This window comes from Mauremys reevesii, linkage group 8, assembly GCF_016161935.1.
Source record: "Mauremys reevesii isolate NIE-2019 linkage group 8, ASM1616193v1, whole genome shotgun sequence".
In the NCBI taxonomy this organism is placed as follows: Eukaryota; Metazoa; Chordata; order Testudines; family Geoemydidae; genus Mauremys; species Mauremys reevesii.
In genome coordinates this window covers 29,410,182-29,430,087 of record NC_052630.1, presented here as the reverse complement: position 1 = coordinate 29,430,087, position 19,906 = coordinate 29,410,182, and the positions used below count along the sequence as shown (strand labels likewise).

The following is a 19,906-nucleotide window of genomic DNA, read 5'->3' as shown; positions in this document are numbered from 1 at the left end:
TGACCCTCTGACAAAGTTACAGGCACTTAATTGTTATCAAACTCTGTGTGTGCCTTCTTTACACCTTTGGTGGAAACCTGACCCACTTTAAAGTCTATGGCAAAACTCCATCAACTTAAGAAAGCTTGGGATTTTCACCCTTTGTGTTTTCATGTCCTGAGAGATTAGGCTATTTTTGTGTTGTATATTTTAGTTTATTATCACAGCTTCTCAAAGTGTAAAGAAACAGACCAATAAAGAGGTAACTTGCTTCCTTCCAGGAAAAGTTTACTTAAATGGTGCCATTATAGAACTCAGGGGGCTTAACGCTGAGAGGTACAATCAATCACAAACATGAAGCAACAGGGGCTCAGAAACTGTCTTCATGTTCAATTTTAAAACAGCAACAGCATTGACTATACTGAGCAGTCCAAGGAAGTTTTCCAAAAGGAGGAGTAAAATGTGCTACTAAAGGATGGTATTATAAATGCACTAATTGTAGGGATGGCCTAGTTAGTTAAGGGCTCCTGATGTGACTGTAGAGAAGACTCAAATCTAATCTCATGGCTACCAGACAATATCTTAGAAATTTAAATGGCAGTGACAGAATTTAACAGCAGGTTCTGATTTTCATGGGCAATCACACTCCAGAGGCAGATGCAAGAGGTTAACCCTTGAGTATGGCTGGCATTATTGCAGATGTCTATATAGCTTGTTTTGTACAAGACTGAATTTAAACAGAAACTAACCTGCTATTGCTTTGTGTGGGAGATGAGACAGAGTGTGGGATATGAATTGTTGTTGTGGTTTTGTGACCGCCATGTTGTATTTTAACCTCCATCTTGAATGTAGCTTCAGTGTGACTTCAAGAATTGATTTTTGTAGCAGGAACTTAACATCCAGTGGAGAGACTATGTTTGGGATGTTGAGAGAAAGCAATCAAGGACCATCAACACTGAGTCAGTGGCTCTGTCCTATTAATGGTTTGCTGTCATTAGGACCGTAGTCTGCAGAGCTGGGGGTCCAGCCAGGCAACCCCCTGCACACCAGGACACTGTGCCACTTTTGGCCAAATTTTGTGAATTGCATTGTGACCTGGCCCAAGGGGTCGCCGGACTACTCAGGTTTGTACCAGGTTGCAATGCTACTCAAATTAGGAGGGGTTAGATTTAGGGGCTCCTGGGCCAGGAGAGTCAGGCTGCTCGGGTAATAGTGGCAATGGGGGCACCTGAGAGAGGAAGAGGAGGGCGGGGGGAACCTATGGCCTTCTCCCTTTAAATGGCACTCTAAAGCCCTTTATTAGGGCCAGGGACTTTGAACGACTCTGCCTAGAAGCCAGTGGGGAATAGGGAGTGGGGCTGGTATTTGGAAATCTCTAAGTAGAAGTGAATGGGCAGAAAAGGTGAAAGAATGTTTTAAAAGAAGAATGTTCTCTAAGCCAGAAGGGCTGTTTCACTGCCAAAAGGAAATCTATTAGCCAAGAAGGCTGGAAGGGTTGCCTGGCCTCTGGATTTGGACCAAACCTAGGACTCTTAGGTGTTGAGGTTAGACTTGAGGGGGTTTGTGTTTCAGACTTTGTTGTTTTCCATAGATCTATAACTCTCTCTTCTGCTTTGTAAGAGTGAAAGTTTCTGTGGTTAAATTCCTGGGCAAGGCCATGTGCCTTGCTTTACTGCCACGTTGTCCATGAAGGGTATAATTAAGAAACCAGACTCTGGGTTGGATATGTTTAAGCAACTGGGGACTCTGGAGGACTTAGGCACTGATACCAGGGTCTAGGCAGACACACTGCAGGGCCCCATTGCCTCAGAAAGGTGTCCAGACATGGGATCTGCATCTGGAAATGCACCTGAGATGCTCAGAGCTAGGATCAGTGATCAGTCACTACCCAGATGGAGGATGTTTAGAAGCATGTGTGATTCAGTTGTTGCATCCAATTACAACAGACTGGAGTCCATCCAGAAAATGGGACTGGGAACAGGTTGTGACAGGAGGCATGTGTGGAAGTATGCTCCCATTGGTCTGCTAACAGCTTGCATGCCTTTTGCATCCACCATAAGTGTGCTTGTGAAGGGGCAGGAGAAGTACCAGATACTCCTTTATATATGCATTTCACACATTCAGTGTGAGGATGGCTTAGTGATCTGAACTCAAGACTGGGCCCTGGTCTACACTACAGAGTTAGGTCGATGGAAGGCAGCTCCTGCTTACCTAACTCGCCCACTACACCAACTTAATAATTCCACCTCCACAAGAAGTATAGGGTCAAAGTTGATGTAGTTAGGTTGACACTTCTTCAGTGTAGACTTGCATTGACTGTTGCTGGCTTTCAGAAGCCATCCCACAATGCCCCACACGGACAGTTCAATCGGTAGAAGTGCCTCTGGTGAGGGAGGATGTGCACCGCTGACACAAAGAGCGAAGTGTAGACATGCATGAGCAATATAATTACTGTGGCAGCTGTATGCCAACATAAGCTAGATTGACTTAATTTTGTTGTGTGGACATGCCCTAAGTCATGTATTCCAGGTCTGACCATCTTTTGCTCCTGACTATTGTTTAACATTGCATAATATGAGAAATTGGTATGGCATTTAATCTGAAGTATTTCTTAAACCTCAATTCTAACCCTTCACACACAAAGTACTGTGACTTTACGGAGGTAAGCAGAGGTTAAATTACACCTCTACCTCGATATAACACAACCTGATATAACACGAATTTGGCTATAATGTGGTAAAGCAGTGCTCGGCGGGGGGGGGCTGCATGCTCCAGTGGATCAAAGCAAGTTCGATATAACGTGGTTTCACCTATAATGCGGTAAGATTTTTTGGCTCCCGCGGACAGTGTTATATCGAGGTAGAGGTGTATTTGCACAAGATCAGGTTTGCAAGGCAGTATTGAGAATAGAAGCTGAAAGACGTCAATCTGTTCCCTTTAATTAATTATGGGAGGTGTGTGTGTGTGTGTATATAATATGCTTGCGCGCACACACATTTAATACTCTGACAAATGAGTCTACTTCCCCAGTGATGTGCCTGTATAATTCTCAAGAGGAGGCTGGGGTTTTTGGAAGAACAGATTCACAACTTACTTTTTGAAGGGTTTGAGTGGCACAGAAGAGTAACTGTAAACTAAAAATTGTTCAAACTGTGCTGGAGTATAGAAAAATGTATGTAGCTCTAATGCTATTGGAAGATGTATTATGGCATGCATCATAGAATCTTGGAGACACTTTAAAATATTATTTGCATGTCTGGCTTGAGTTCACTAAATTCTCTTCAAAGAGGAATGTAGGATTAAGCAACTCTGAAGAATTCTTTGTTTGGAGCAGGGTTTGCTCCAATTGCTTTGTTTTGCTGCTTGCAATAAGTATACACATTGTGTGATTTATTTTTCAGCATATTTACCAAATATGTATCAAATTATATAGTTATTAAAACATGGGGGGAGATGTTTATGGGTAAAACATCCTTTAAAGTAACAGATCAGTGGGAGTTTACTTCATTGGTATTCACACAAAATATGCATTCCATGCCATTGCAATCCATGTTTATGTTCCAGCGGAAATCATTCCATTCCATTGTTTGTTTGTTTCTGTTTGCATCAAGTTTCCACAACACCTATATTAAAAGTTAATACTGTTTTTATACTGCCCTGCTTCATATGTTCCATACCAAAAGAAAAATAAATTAACCCAGAGAGTCATAAGAACCAGCAGCCTTACTAAAATTGGTGTGGGTCACAACCTCAATCTATTCTCCTGTGGGTAAAGGTGAGTAGTGGTAACTTATGAACCATGAGAGGACAGCTTGGCTGCCAGCTTTCCTGTATCATGAGTTATATGGGATAGTGTTCTCTGAACATGTAACTTCACACAATATTAACAGGGCTCTTGTGCATGCAGGGTGAAATTTAACACAGTGCAAAAGAGTAGCTGGCCCTGAATGCCAGTCAGATGTAGGACTTCTACCCTGAGGAGATATTCATCCATAATGAGCATATATTTTTCTGCATGAATCTGTGCTTAAAAAATGGAGAACTTATTAATTATAAAGTAAAAGACTCTTTAGACTTGCAATATAACTTTCCAAGTGTCTTGGAATGGCTTGATTTAAAGAATTTCCATTGAAAGGTACTTTGGTATAACCACTAAAAGTCCTGGTGTACAAATTCTAGTGTACATTTCTTTGCCAGTTCAGAAGTATACTGATATATTTGAAAGCCAATGAAGATTAGAGATTAAGGTTTAGGTTTTTGCAGCTGGAACCTGCTAGTGATCCTACAGTCACCTACCAAGTTTTTTATGACCTTACCGTAGACCTTAGTTCATCCCATGCTTTGCTGCACATTGGGCTATCCACATTTGCCATCCTTGCCTGTCAACTGTCCTTCTCTCCAAATCTTCCCATTTCATGTTGAGGTGCTTGATGTTGTTCAGAACTATTCATTTCCATGTTATTCGCGGTCTTAAGGACGGTATTTGGTAAGCATTCTTTTTCCATTCTCAGCACATGTCTCAGCCACAGATGTCTTCTTTTGTAGATTATTTGTGAGACGTGCCTTGTCCAGTAATTTTCTGACTTCTTCATTCGTCTTCCTATCTCTGTGTGTTATTCCCAATAGTCTTATCAGACATTTGTGATGAAATGTATCCAGCATTTGCATATCTTTCTTAGTAAGTTCCCATGTCTCCCTGCTATATGTTGTGATGGCGATAACAGTTGCTTTGTGCATGTTCAGTTTTGTTTTGAGGGAGATGTTTTTGAGTTGCCAGATGTTTTTGAGTCTTCCAAATGCAGCATTTGCCTTCCCAATTCTTCTTCTTATTTCCTCGGAGCTAGTACTATCTTGGCTGATGGTACTTCCAAGATAAGTAAAATTGTCCACCTTCTCCAGTTTCTCTTCTTATAGTCCCCATTAACATGACTTTACATTTCTTTGCATTGTATCTCAAACCAATCTTCTCCATTACTACTTTTACTTAGTTTGTGCATTTTTGTAGTCCATTGGCATCTTCACTGATAGGAGTGATGTCATCAGCAAAATATAGATCAAATAGCCTTGAATTGTTCTATTTTAGGCTCTATTACTACAACATGCAACTGAAGAAACAAAATAAACCTGCAGGAACCTTGCCAAAGCAGTAAAGAAACAATGAAAAAAAGATAAGCAAAATTGGATAGAAAGTAAGGCCTAGTGAAGCTGAAGAAGCAGGGGGGAAAAATGATACAAGAACAGTCTGAAACAGTTAACCAGGATATGGATCAAAATTCAGAAGTGTCCCAGTGAAAGGGAAACAAGGAGAAATTTTGAAAACACAGGAGGAACATGGAAATAGATGGGTGGAACACTTCAAAGAAGTGCTAAACCAACCAGAACCAATTACAAGACTGGAATTGAACAGTGATAAACCATTAGATCTAGATCTAGATGTATCTGAGGTAAAAATCAAAGAAGAACAAACAAAACAACAAAAAGCATTGCATAAGCTGAAAAACAACAAGGCACCTAGTTTGGACGGCATTCATCCAGAGATGCTTAAATATGGAGACAAAGACTTGGAATCAGTCATTTGTTTGCTGTGCAACAAAATATGGATGGAGGAGAAAGTGCTGGAAAAATGGGTCCTTGGTATCATAATCAAGTTACCAAAAAAAGGTGATCTAAACAATTGTTCAAATTGGAGGAGAGTAACACTTTTGTCTGTCACAGGAAAAGTATTAGCGGCAGTCCTCCTGAACAGAATGAAAGGAAAGATGGATACCATTGTATGTGAACAACAATCTGGATTTAGACAAGGGAGATTGGGCACAAATGCTATTTTCACCCTGGGAAGGATTATTAAGAACACTATTGAATTCCAAGGAAGTCTTGCCATCAATTTTGTGGACTTTCAAAAGGCAATTGATAGTGTAAACGGAGAAAGAATGTGGAAAATTGTGGAACAATATGAGATTCCAACAAAATTAACATTATGAAGGCATTCTATGCCAACTCAAAATGCTACATTAAAATGGAAAATGGATTGAGTAAACCATTCAGCATCAAGACAGGTGTAAGGCAGGGGTGCATCCTGTCTCCTTTTTTGTTTATTCTAGTAATCGATTATGGATTAAAACAATGCTTTTTATAAAGGAAACCTAAAATGCTATTTTCCCACAAATTCCAGTAGCAGATCACTAGCATACAAAGCAGTATTGTTGTATACCATGGATAACAGTGAAAAACTAATTAGATTTGGCTAGCAGGAGTTCATGCCATCTCTTTGGCTTTGTCAGTGGTTCATCACACCTGAATGTCTGTGTTAGCACAAAGTTTCAAGAGCTGCTGTTGAAAGCAAGCAATAAAACAATTGCCATCTGAAATGATAGGTTGGCCTAAATTAACTGAATGGCTCATGAACCCCTGCAATCCTGTTGATGAACCTAATCCAAATTAATAACAAGCTGAAACCAGGAGAGTTTCTTCTGGGCACAGTTGCTTACAAAAAGCTTGCACATCTTTAACATTGTCTCCAGTAGACCTGGCTGAACAATGAACACATTGTTTAAGAAAACAGTCATTTGTCAGCTAAAAGAAAAGTAATGTGACTACTCAATCAGCTCCAATGTCCATGAAAGTCAGTGAATTACAGAGGGAAATTTATCTAGCAGGACAAGAATGCACTGTTGCCTGGCAAGTGATGAAACTCAAGTGCATGAACTGATAAATCACCAACATACGGTAACAAGGATTCTCTGCACCTTGAAGTCTTTAAACCACAAGTTGAGGACTTCAATAGCTCAGACATAGGTCAGGGGTTTGTTACAGGAGTGGGTGGGGAGATTCTGTGACCTACATTGTGCAGGAGGTCAGACTAGAAGATCATAATGGTCCCTTTGGACCTTAAAGTCTATGACTCTAACACAGCTTAAGAATCCCAAAATTACATTGCATAAAGAGAACATTGGTTGCAAAGGTCTTCCGCTTTTGCACTAGAGTGTACAAGACTGACTCTGGGTCAGGGCACTAAGCACTAAATGGTCCATGTGGGCGGTGGGGCTTCTGATTGTTCCTCCCAGTGAAAAGAGCCAAGGCTGCAGGACGAGTTCTGCTCTGGCAGCTGATAGGCAGGAAACTGTGTACAAAGAGAGGAGGCAGAGGTCAGATTGTGATGGAGTAAACAGTCACTTGAGAAGAAGGAAGAAAAAATGCAAGCCCTTGGAAAAGCTGGATTGGAAGCAACTGTAGAATGTTTGGTTGGGATTTGGTTAGGTTTGCCTAACCTCTAGGAGCCTAAACTCCCTAGGTGCCTAAGTTTGCACTGGAAAAGTCCCCATGGCATCTAAATTGCTGTCAGCATGTGCACAGCTGGCTCAGCACCAATATCACTGAGCAGCTTGATGCCTAATTCATGCATAAGTCCCAGTGAGATTCACAACATAGTAATTTCCCTGTGCTTCTCTCCTGCAGGGTCTGATCCAGTAGACATGCTCACAAGCGGCCGTAGAGCATGTCTGTTGGACAGGAGCGGCTCTAGGCATTTTGCCGCCCCAAGCCCGGCAGGCAGGCTGCCTGCCGCCCTCACGGCGACCGGCAGAGTGCCCCCAGTGGCTTGACGCCCCAAGCGCGCTTGGCGTGCTGGGGCCTGGAGCCGCCCCTGCTGCTGGATCAGGCTCCACACACCACAGCTGGAGGAGGTGATTGTGGTGCTCCACCCCTTTATACCCAATAGCCCAGTGGCTAGGGCTCTCATCTGGGAGGTCGGAGACCAGCATTCAATTTCCTGCTTCACATCAGGTAAAAGGAGGATTTGAACCTGAGTCTCAAACATCCAGAGTGGGAGCTCTGGCCACTGGGATATTGAGCTTAATGTGGGAAGGGCATCGCCTCTACTGCCTCTTCTCATTTTGTCTTGGAAAAAGGGCTGAGCTGACTTAGGTGTCAAACTCCAGGAGAGAGTTTATGGCAGTGAATCCCAACGGAAGGGAGCCACCTCCCTCTGGTCCAGAGTTAGGGTCCGAATCCCGTTTTGAGGAGAAGGGTTTTTGCCACACCCCTTTCCTCAGCACTTCCTTCTGGTATCTTTGGCAGTTTCCCACTACCTGAATCTCCTTTTTAGGCATCTCTCTCTCCCCCCATACACTGTATAGGGAGCCTGGGTGCCTAACTCAGTGCTGTAAATTCCACTTGGTGGCAGGGCAGCTAAAAGTCAGCCTGGGCCCCTTTTTGAATCCCACACTTTGTGCCTGTCCTAGGGAAGAGTGTGGTCCAGCTGTTGGTACTCACTGTTCTTGTGGGGGATGGGAGCCTTGGCTATTAGTCCTTAACAAAGTCTTCTGAGTGGGGTCTGGGCCACTATACAATACAGACTCTTCTAACTCTGGGATGAGGAGAAGTGTGCTGTTAAAGGAGTGCCAGGAAAAATGTCTCCAGAGAAGAGAGCACTGATGACAGAACCAGGGTTGCCAACTTTCTAATTGCACAAAACCGAACACCCCTGTCCCACCCCGGCCTGGTCCTCTGGCCCCCCCTCCCCCCTGCTCTCCCTGCCTCCTCTCTCTGCCTCTCTCTCCTCACTCCACTCCACACTGGGGAGGGAGGGGAGGAGAGGGAGGAGGGGGGAGGGGTGGGGGTGGGGGGGGTGGGGGAGGGGGGGCTCAGGGGGAGGTGAGGGGGGTGGGGGGGGTGAGGGGGTGCAGGCAGGGTGCCAGCAGCCCGCAGCAGCTCCCTGCAGCTCCCCCAGGGCCCCCCAGCCCTCCCCCCTGGGCTGTGGGTGCTCTCCGTGGCCAGCCAGCCCGCAGGGAGCCCCCCCAAATAGGGATAGGAGCCTACCTTGGCCCCTTGGTGGTGGGGGATCTTTAGTGGCCTGGTCGATGGTGCCGTCGCGGCCCGGCAGGGTCCTTTTTTCCGGTCCTTTTTGATCAAGATGAGGGTCAAACCCCCTAGATAATTGAAAGGGGAGAAGCAGCAAGTTGTAGAAGGTTATGAATTTGGGCTAGGGTATGAATTTGGTCATTGTTAGTGACTTTTGTTTTGCCAGAAAAGGAAAAAGAAAAGGTAAAAAAAATATAGACCAGAATAAATGAGGTAATAGCAATGAAATGAAATAATATATGAAACAAAAATATATGTCTGTTTCTCTGTGTTTGTCTGCTGTGCATTGAAAGTTTCTCACCCTTTTCTAACACTTCTCACCCTTTTCTACCCTACCAGTGATTTCAGGACACTGGTGATACTCCAGCTGGGCTGGGTTTTGTAAGCTTAGGAGGAAGCTGGGAAGCTTTGTTTGGGAATTGCATTTGCCAAGGAACTGAAGGCTTATTCAACAAGAAGAGAAACAGACTGAGAACTTGTTCTTTTCCAGGAGAAGAGAGAAAGGAGGACTATGTTTTGGAATAGAGGTGAGGACCAGCTTTTACTCTTTGTTCTACCTTATCTCATAATTCCTTCAGGCCAGGGGGCTCAGGTGATTGTTTGATTTTGTGTTTTGATCAGAAGGTTGAATTTAAAAAGAGGATAAAACTATGAGACCTGAGGGTGGACAGATACATCTCTGTGGACAGATGATGTGATCTGATTGCTGATTCGAGTCTGCAAGCATACTGGCAGAGGCAAGAGAAGAGAGGCCAGGAAGAAGCAGATAAAAAAAGGGAAAGGAAAGAATGGATCCAGGTAGATTGGTATCTAAAGGAGAGTGGAAGTTTTACAGCTCTGTCACAAGCGGAGGAGAGCTGGAGCTCTGCTCAGCTGCCCAGCAGCCCAGCCCTTTGGAGCTGCTGCGCTGCTCCTGCTTGCCCAGACAAAAAGAAAAAAAGCCCATGTCCATCAAAAATTTCTCCTGTCCATAGACAGCCCATTTGAGAGATGAGAGATTTTGAGCTCAGAGAAGAGAGAGAGATTTTTTTCAGAGAGCTTTTCACTGCCTGTTTTTCTGCCAAATGCCACTTCCTTAGTCATGGAACTGATGAGATGCTGTTTACAGGTTTGTTTGAGATGAGGGGAGAAAAAGGATAGGAGGAGGAGAGGAGAGGAGTAGGAAAGAAGAAGTGAAGGGAGCAGGAGAGGAAAGGAGCAGTAAGGAGGAATTGGGGCAAATTTAGGAGTGGAATAACTTAAAAAACTTCCTAACTGTCAGGTGGTTGTGCCTAATAAAATCATCTCCATCATTGGATATTTTTTAGACAGGATTTTTAGATATAGTGCCAGCAGGGATGGTCTAGATAATCTCGACTCCCCTTTGACCTATGATTCTATGAGGTCCTTTACTAGATTCCTGTCCATGGTGAGATTCCCTGATGGGTTACACTGGTGCTGTCAAGACTGGTGCCTGAGCCCTTTTGTCTGCTGCTTTGGGCCTTTTACCTTTCAATTTGAGCCTACCTGCTGTGTTGTCATGCTCCAGCCAGATGCAGGCTGATGCTGTGCTGCCCAGACCTGCAAAGCTGCAGTGCTGCCCTGAAACACATGCTCCTGTGTCTACTGCCCTAGCACCCAGACCCCCAGCTCCCAATGAATCCAAACAATCCCACCTCTCAATGACCTCTACACCCAGGTTTACAAACTAATAAAAATGATTAACTAAATTACACTGATGAAATATATCTGATTGACTGATTCAGCAGTTATTTAACTCTGTTTTTTATTAATTCCAACAAAATTTAATAAAATAAATTAGTTATTATAAATGGTAACAATAAGAGGAAAAAACATTAATAACAGATAAAGTAAGTAAAACAAACAAAAAAGGAAACAAAACAAAAAAAAAACAAAACAATACAGCTAAAAATAAATACAAAGAGGTGGTGAAATAAGCTCCTTTCATCAGACCCTCTCAGGGTCAGATTCTTCCCAACTCCCCTCTCTTCCAGGCCCAATCTTTTTCAGACTGGTTCCAGTATTATGGCCTGGTTCCATTCCTCCACACCCCCCATACAGCATCCCATTGGGTCCACTTTTTCCTCCCACTTTCTTTGGGGAGGCCGGCCTTTCTTCTTGGCCCTTCTTTCTGGAGAGGCTTCGAGAGCCTTAGGCTTTTCTTTGTGGGTGGAAACCCTCTCTTTTTGTGTGCAGAAACCCAGCTTGTTCTTGGTTCATGAATGGAACAACCCCTGCAAAAGTCAGTACACTGTAAAGTCAATCACCCATGAATGATTCAGTTTTGTGTGCAGTGAATGATTCAGCTTTTGGCCAGCAATATTCAGGCAAAGTTGTTAGTTTCTTGTTCAGTGAATCTCCCAAAGTAAGTGCTTTGTCAAGTAAGTGCTCCTACAAATTGCTCAAGAAGTGCTTCACTGAGGCTACTTAGAATCATACACATTAAATAACAAATGAGACAACAACATAATACAAACATAAAACATAACAAATACACACAACATACAATACATACATACACAATAAATACAAATAACAAAAAACAACAAATTACTAACAAACCTTATTAGAGACAAACCTTTCAACTATAGAATCTTGGTTGCTGCAATGATTTATACTTGCATTTTTAATGTCAGAAATATCATGTCAATAATATCACATTACACCATTAAACCAGTCTTTGTATATCACATTACACCACAACATTACCATTTCTATTTTTTTTTGGGTCTTTTATTGTGTTATTATGTAGCAAATTTTAATTATAAAATTAAAGTTATTAGTAGACTTTGGTTTTAGTGAGTATTCATTATACAGATTGTTTTGGATATGTGTATTCATTAAATTTTTTTTCATTACACAGATCATCAAGAATTTGTGTGGTTTCAGAAATTGGTTTTTTTGTTTTACTCTTGGTGTGGTTTATTGGATTGCTAAAATTTTTAAATATTTTGTGCTTATTTGCTTTTAAATGGATTTTATTTTTTTGTTTTAACGATAAGAGTTTTGATTATTGATTTTTATTGGTACACATAGAAAATAAAATAAACAAACATAAAATCACAAAATGAAGTAACTAATAATTTATTAACAAAAAAATTGAGATAGAAAATCAGTTTAACTGAATTTTTACTAATCTTCTTTTTGATGTGGTGGATATGTTTTTGTCATGTAATGTTTTCTGTTTGTAAATAAATAATTAATTATAAACCCCCAATTCACCCCATTGTTAATATAATAAACCCCACCCTCATGACTATTCTTTTTTTTAAAAATTTAAAATATTTATATTTTTTTTAATTTTAATTTAAAAAACTTTTTTCCAATTATGCATTACTTTTTTTAACCAGAATCTTTGCAAGACTTTTCTTTTTTATCTGACTTTTTCTTAACAATCTCAGTTACTAAAATGACTTCTATTAAAAAATCTCTATAACTAAATGACTAAATGGCAAATAATAAATATCCAATGCCAAGTGCCCCAGAAGGAGTGAACCTAACAGGCAATGATCAAGTGATCTCTCTCCTGCCATCCATCTCCATCCTCTGACAAACAGAGGCTAGGGACACCATTCCTTACCCATCCTGGCTAATAGCCATTTATGGACTTAGCCACCATGAATTTATCCAGTTCTCTTTTAAACACTGTTATAGTCCTAGCCTTCACAACCTCCTCAGGTAAGGAGTTCCACAAGTTGACTGTGCACTGCGTGAAGAAGAACTTCCTTTTATTTGTTTTAAACCTGCTGCCTATTAATTTCATTTGGTGACCCCTAGTTCTTGTATTAGAAGAATACTCCCATTGAACCTTCTAAAGGATAAACGATGCAGGTGTTCTTTGGTCAGTTCAAAATTTCATGGCTTCAAGATTGTCCTGCGGTTTACTTCTTATGTTAGAGTATTCTTATACTAGAACGGGGGTGGGCAAATGATGGCCCGGGGGCCGTATCTGGCCCTTCAGACATATTAATCCAGATCTCGAGCTCCCCTCTCCAGCCAGGGAACGGGGTCAGGGGCTTGCCCCACTCCGCTCGTGCCGTGGCTTCACACAGCTCCCAGAAGTAGTGGCATGTCCCCCATCCAGCTCCTACGCATAGGAGCAGCCAGGGGGCTCCACGCACTGCCCTTGGCCCAAGCACTACCCCCTCAGCTCCCATTGGCCAGGAACCATAGCCAGTGGGAGCTTAAGCGGTGGCGCCTGCATACGGGGCAGTGTGCAGAGCTGTCTGGCTATGCTTCCATGTAGGAGCCAGAGAGGGGACGTGCCACTTTTTCCAGGAGCTGCTTGAGGTAAGCGCCACCTAGAGCCTGCACCCCGACCCCCTTCCACGCCCAACCCCCTGTCCCAGCCCAGAGCCCCCTCCCGCACCCTGAACTCCTCATTTCTGGCCCCACCCCAAAGTCCGCACCCCACCCCATACTCCAACCCCAATTTCATGAGCATTCATGGCCCACCATACAATTTCCATACCCAGATGTGGCCCTTGGGCCAAAAAATTTGCCCACCCCTGTACTAGAAGTTGGTCCAATAAAACAGGGGTTCTCAACCTTGTTCTTTCTGAGGCCCCCCAAACATGCTATTAAAAACTTCATGGCCCACCTGTGCCACAATAACTACTTTTCTACATATAAAAGCCAAGGCTGGTGTTAATGGGTAGTAAGCAGGGCAATTGCCCAGGGCTCCATGCCACAGGGGGCACCATGAAGCTAAGTTGCTCAGGCTTCTGCGTCAGCCCCAGGTGGCAGGGCTCAGGGGCCCAGTCTTCAGCCCCATGCAGTGGGACTTCAGCTTTCTGCCCTGGGCCCCAGGAAGTCTGACACTGGTCCTGCTTGGCGGATCCCATGAAACCAGCTAGCAGCCCCCCAGGGGTCCCCGGACTCCTGGTTGAGAACCACTGCAATAAAAGATATTACCTCAACCACCTTGTCTCTTCTCGTATTAATACAGAAAAGAAGATACTTTGTTTGCATTTTTTCATCTCAGGAGTCATTCTTAGGAGAAACTAGGGAGAATTCTGATCCTCCAAAGCTGGAGTTTCTCTGCCACAAATTGACTTCTGTCAGTGCAAGGATCTGGTTGCCCTGTTTTCTTAAGAGAGCCTGATATGCTAGGATTGTGGGAAACTTGCACACTAGGTAGGAGTTAAAGAATGACCCATAACATTTATGTATTTAACCAACCATATCTAGACACTGTTCTCCATCCCTATCTTAATTTCTCTCATAAAAACTCAATAGCAATGGAGAATTGTGTACGCTGTTCATGAAGTACATTTAAGATATTCTATTCAGGGTGGTAGCCATGTTAGTCTGTATCCAGGGTCGGTGCTTCCATTTAGGCGACCTAGGCGGTCGCCCAGGGCAGCAGGATTTGGGGGGGCGGCATTTTGCCGCCCTTGGCGGCAATTCGGCAGCGGGGGGGTCCTTCCGCACTCCGGGTCTTCGGTGGCAATTCTGCGGCGGGTCCTTCACTCGCTCCGGGACCCACCGCCGAAGTGCCCCGAAGACCGGGAGCGTGTAAGGACCCCCCCTGCCGCAGAATTGCCGCCAATGACCGGGAGCGCGAAAGGACCCCCCGCCTTGGGCACCAAAAACCCTGGCGCCGCTCCTGTCTGTATCAGCAAAAAGAACGAGGAATACTTGTGGCACCTTAGGCCTGGTCTACACTGGGGGCGGGGTTCGAACTAAGGTACGCAAGTTCAGCTACGCGAATAGCGTATGGGAAGCTGTAGCTAGTATGATTTGAAAGCCAGCGCTGCTTTCATCTCAGGGAGAGATGGGCCGGAGAGAATGTCTGAGGAGCCCCAAGGAGCACACTAAGGCTTTTGCTTTATAAGAATAGTGAATAGCGTAGCTGAAGTCGAAGTACCTTAGTTCGAACTACTTACCCGTCCTGACGGCGCGGGATCCAAATCCGCGGCTCCCCCGTCGACTCCGCCACCGCCGTTCGCGGTGGTGGAGTTCCGGAGTCGACGGGAGCACGTTCGGAGTTCGATATATCGCGTTTAGATGAGACGCGATATATCGAACTCCGAGAAGTCGATCGCTACCCGCTGACCCGGGCGGGTAGTATGGACGTACCCTTAGAGACTAACAAATTTAGTGGAGTGGAGCGGGGACTGGAAGAGGCGGGCCTGGAGCATCCCCTGGCAAAGTTGGCGCCTGTTCTTCTGGGGGGAAGCTGCTGCTGCTGCTGCTGCACAAGGTGCTTCCTAGTGTCCTTGCCTGCAGCGGGCTATACCTGTGTGGGGTAAGCCAGGGGCACTTCCCAACCACAGTACTGTACAGTATATAAAAGTACAGGGCAGATGGGGCCGCGAAGAACACTGTATGGGAAGCTGTAGCTAGTATGATTTGAAAGCCAGCGCTGCTTTCATCTCAGGGAGAGATGGGCCAGAGAGAATGTCTGAGGAGCCCCAAGGAGCACACTAAGGCTTTTGCTTTATAAGACTGCCCACAAGGGCTTTGGGAGAAATGAAGCTGCAATTAGATGATGGTGGTGTGAGCCTTTGTACCTTTCCATTCTGCTAGCCCTGTTAAATTCTACTACTTTCAGTAACTGCAAGTGCTGCATGGGACTCTGCCAAAGCTAGAGTCAGATCAGTGTTTAGAGTAGCTACCGTGTGGCTTCTTGACTTTGTGGCAAACAGAGCACACTACCAAGAGTGGCTAGTGCACACAACCACTGAGTGAATCCATGGAGTGGGATCAGGTACAGTGTAGTGACTCGTTGTTAAAACTACTCCAGCTCTTTAGAAAATCCCAGCCTAAGGGAGTTAAACACCCACCTCCTATTGAAGTGCAATGTGGTTAAGGTGCATTGAAAATCCCACTCTTTTCTCTTCCTCCCCATCTCTCCCAAAAAACTTAGTTACAAGTAGCATCACTGGGGGGGAAGTAAAATTCATCAGTATTAGTAAATCTTTACTCATTTTATATACTCAGACTCATTTTAGATTTTAATAGGAAAACTAATTGTACAATTTTGAGTGCTGATAAACCAGTGATTCTCAAACTTTTGTACTGGTGATCCCTTTCACTTAGCAAGCCTCTGAGTGCAACCCACCCCTTATAAATTAAAAACACTTTTAAATATATTTAACACCATTATAAATGCTGGAGGCAAAGTAGGGTTTAGGATGGAAGCTGACAGCTTGCAACCTCCCATGTAATAACCTTGTGACCCCCTGAGGCGTCCTGGCCCCCAGTTTGAGAACCCCTGTGACAAACAAATGCCCAGGTGAACAAGTTGCATTCTCTTCAAACAGAGTTTTGTGCAGCTACTAAAGTGCCTGAACATGAATTTCTGTTTTCTTTTCTTTGCAGGGACTTAGACAGAAATAATATCTCAAGAATCACCAAGATGGACTTTACTGGGCTGAAGAATCTTCGTGTCTTGTGAGTATAAAACTAGCTTGGCCTTCAAAATGCTGCACTGGACCCTTAGCCTCCAAAAATAAGCGCCTGGAAAGATGTGTGCTGCTGATTCTCTATGTACTGTAGAATTATTTTACATCTTCTAGTTGTGAAATAGCATCCACATCAGACACCCTGTACAGTTTCCATAACTAAAGCATTAATTATAGCTTTATGCCGTGCCTTAGTACAAGAGAACACTGATTTTAAATTATTTGGAGTTTATATTTCATTGGTGTTTTTCTGCTTGGCTTTTAATCAACATTGTGATTAAAACTTTTCTTTGTGCACTGTAGAATGAATTGTACTTCAGTTAAACCAATTTATCACTCTTAAACCACTGTTAAATGGCTCTTTCCATTTTGGGGTGGTTTAGGGTGTATTCCCATACAGAACACATGGCAACTGCCAGGTAACTTTGAGTTGACAGTTGTAAGGGTCACACCTAAAGGAAACAGTCCATACCTCCTGGCTGAATGTAAATGATTAAAAACAATAGTCACTGCTGTCACTTGTAGCAGCTGTGGGTCCAATCATATTCCTGAAAAGAAATGATCAGTCGAAGGGGTAGAAATTATTTTCCATAGCTCCATATTAAGACTGAACTGTTACAGAAGGCCAGTGTTCTGTTTTGCATGATGTGAAACTTTTAAATTATCACCATTAACTTAATTTGCTTTCATTTAAGTTTGCTACAAAGGCTTTATAGTGTAATTATTCACAAATATTTATTTCTAGAGAAGAAATAAATTGGGCAGCAAGGTCTAAAAGTACAAATGTTGGTGATTTGAGTTTTCAAAACCAGCATGTCACTGCTGCTGACATAGTTGGATTACTGGGAGATGTATATAAATAGTTTGGATGAGATGGAAGTGCACATAACTGGAGAGAACTTAGTAGAGGAATCACACAGCAATGAAGTATAATTGGATGAGAGTGGGAAAAGTGCCCCTGTCATTCAACTTTGGACTTTGAAAAAGTATAATAAATTGTCATTTTGTTAGATCTATGGCTCTGGCTGGGACCAAAGAGAAGTAATGAAATCCTGAACCTGAAGTCCTTCCTGCCACATTCCCTGCTCCTCCTCCCTGAATATTTCCAAACTTTTCAGGATAGCTGGGAAGCACTTAAAATCTAATGGACACTATTTTTTTTCCCCAAGATTTCCCAACCAGATTTGCAGAGCTAAATCCAGATAATCTGGATAAACTTCGGATTAATAAAACTTTTGCGGTCAGATAATGAAGTTATTATCCAGATCAGAGCTTTGCCGAAACGGAGGTGTAAATCCAGTATTTGCATGTATTGTCACTAATGCAAATGCCAATAGTTTGTGGTCCAGGTCTTAGTAAAACATAAATAATGGAGGGGAGGTATATAAGCCACAAATTGATGCAGAAGTTAGTGAAAGTGGTTCAGTGAAGTTTGAAGACAACTTGTATGGGCCTTTCCCAATGACTGTTGATTAAATAGTAAGATTACCGTTGATTTTATGCTATGTTTAAACTGCTCTTTTGTCATTAAAACTTTTGTTGGTTGGGGTGTGAGATGCGGCTACATGGCATACCATATAGTTGCACAGCAGTATAGACATAGCCTTAGTCTTGGTTAGGTTTAGATTGGGCGCTATATGAATCATAGATCATAGTGGCACTGTGGCACTGCAAAGTTGCAACTGGAGTTGAGCAGTATTAATAACCATACCAGTCTTATTAGTGAGTTCATATTTGGTTTTCTTTAACTGGCTTGCTGATTTTTTTTTCTTGGAAAATCTGTAATATGACAGAAATGCCTGTGTAGCATTTACACAACAAGGTAACGTTAATGTATTATGACAGGTTTCAGAGTAGCAGCCGTGTTAGTCTGTATCCGCAAAAAGAACAGGAGTACTTGTGGCACCTTAGAGACTAACAAATTTATTTGAGCATAAGCTTTCATGGGCTACAGCATCCGAAGAAGTGGGCTGTAGCCCACGAAAGCTTATGCTCAAATAAATTTTTTAGTCTCTAAGCTGCCACAAGTACTCCTGTTCTTTTTGTTAATGTATTATATAGAGGAAAAATTCAGTACCCAGCTCCTGTTGGCTGGGCACTGTATAATTCCCTGTGTCCCAAACTAACGGGAGAACAGCAATTCCATATTGTGTCCCATTTAGTTCACAAGAAGTCTATAAGCTAGTTTATTGCCCTCAAGCTAAAGCCCTATAAAGTGACCAGTAACAAAAACCACTTGTGCTTAGCATTGCACAAAAGAGGAGGTCAGAGGTGGTTTTCCCACTCTCTCTTTCCCCAGATAAGCACCTGTGAGAAGTGTAGGTTTAGGTAAGTTAAAAGGGAAAGTGAGGGAAAATCTTCCTATCTCACCCACTTGCCCTCTGTAGCTAACACACTACTTTTACACCACCTTTTGTACAATTATCTTAGTCCTTAAAGTCCTACAAGATGCTAGGAGGTAAATAGTGCATGAACTTTCTAACACTGTGAATTAATGGGCAGATGCTTAATATGGTTGTGATGAAAATACAAATATCTTCCACTGTTCCTTCAAAACATATGGCATAAACTCTTGTAACTATTCTACAACTAAATAAAAAAAAGGTCAAATTTATTAGAAGACTTACTTCCCTGCTTTGTTGACTTCGCCTGCAGGATGAGACTACTACAGCAAGATTTTTCTGCTGCTTGGAGCCATATAAAGTTTGTTGGCTTATATCCCAGCTCTCACTATTTCTATGGGGGTCCTTATTAAAATAACATTTATTGACATGGTAGTGTGACTATTGGTAAATGTTTCTTTTACTGACTGCTATTCTTTGTGTACTGTACAAAATATCGGGTATATTGTACCATATGAGTTATTCATGTTAAATACAGTTAAGATCTGGCATAATCTATGTTACGTGTGTGTGTGTGTGTGTGTGTGTGTGTGTGCACGCGTGTAGTTGGATTCAAACTACTTGGAGTGGAGACCCCCCCCCCACCCGGAACGACACTTTGGAGAGGCAGGAATTCACCCAGCATGCACTTCAACACCTTTCTCAGTGACTATCAATCACACTGATCAGCAAACACAGGCCAAATGCCCCTAGCATCCAGTCCATCAGTCACCGATCAAGGTGCTGCCTTTCCTGTGGGCTCTGGCTGATGATCACGTGTGGTGCAAGCTCATAATGACCACAGAGACCAACTGCTCCATGGGCCTGCCCCGCAGTCCTGAGCTCAGATTCATGGCATGCTGTGCCCCTGCAACAGCCACTTGTGCCCTGTCTGCCCACACAGTCCCTTCTCCAATGGCAGTTCCGTCCTCCAGTTGGTAAGGAGCTGGTGGCAGGCAATGGCACTGGAAAAATGTGTATCGTGGGGGTGCTGAGAGCCACTGAACCAAACTGTAAACCCAGTATATGAAGAAAACCACTTCAAGCCAAGGGGTGTGGCAAGAAATATGGTGGCAGGAAATATAGGCAGGATTCCCTGCCAGCCCTCTAGCCAGTCGGCTCCGTGAGGCGTGGAGAAGCCCTCTTCTCTTGTCTCCCCATCCCCTAGCTAATCCAAGTGCCAGGGCCATGTGTCACAGCACTGCAGATCATATGTGGAGTGGGGGCTCCACCTACCTGTCATTTAGTCTGCCCCCCCCCCCCCGATACAACACTCAG

The 19,906-nt window shown here is 43.3% G+C and overlaps 1 protein-coding gene across 2 annotated transcripts in view; it reads left to right on the top strand.

Moving 5' to 3' along the window:
* Positions 1 to 19,906, top strand: part of SLIT3 (slit guidance ligand 3) — a 781,907-nt gene that overhangs the window by 23,917 nt on the left and 738,084 nt on the right. For both annotated transcript variants that reach the window (XM_039485327.1, XM_039485326.1), the window contains exon 2: positions 16,165 to 16,236. In XM_039485327.1, the coding sequence (XP_039341261.1) occupies positions 16,165 to 16,236 (72 nt within the window). The remainder of the gene's footprint in view (positions 1 to 16,164; positions 16,237 to 19,906) is intronic.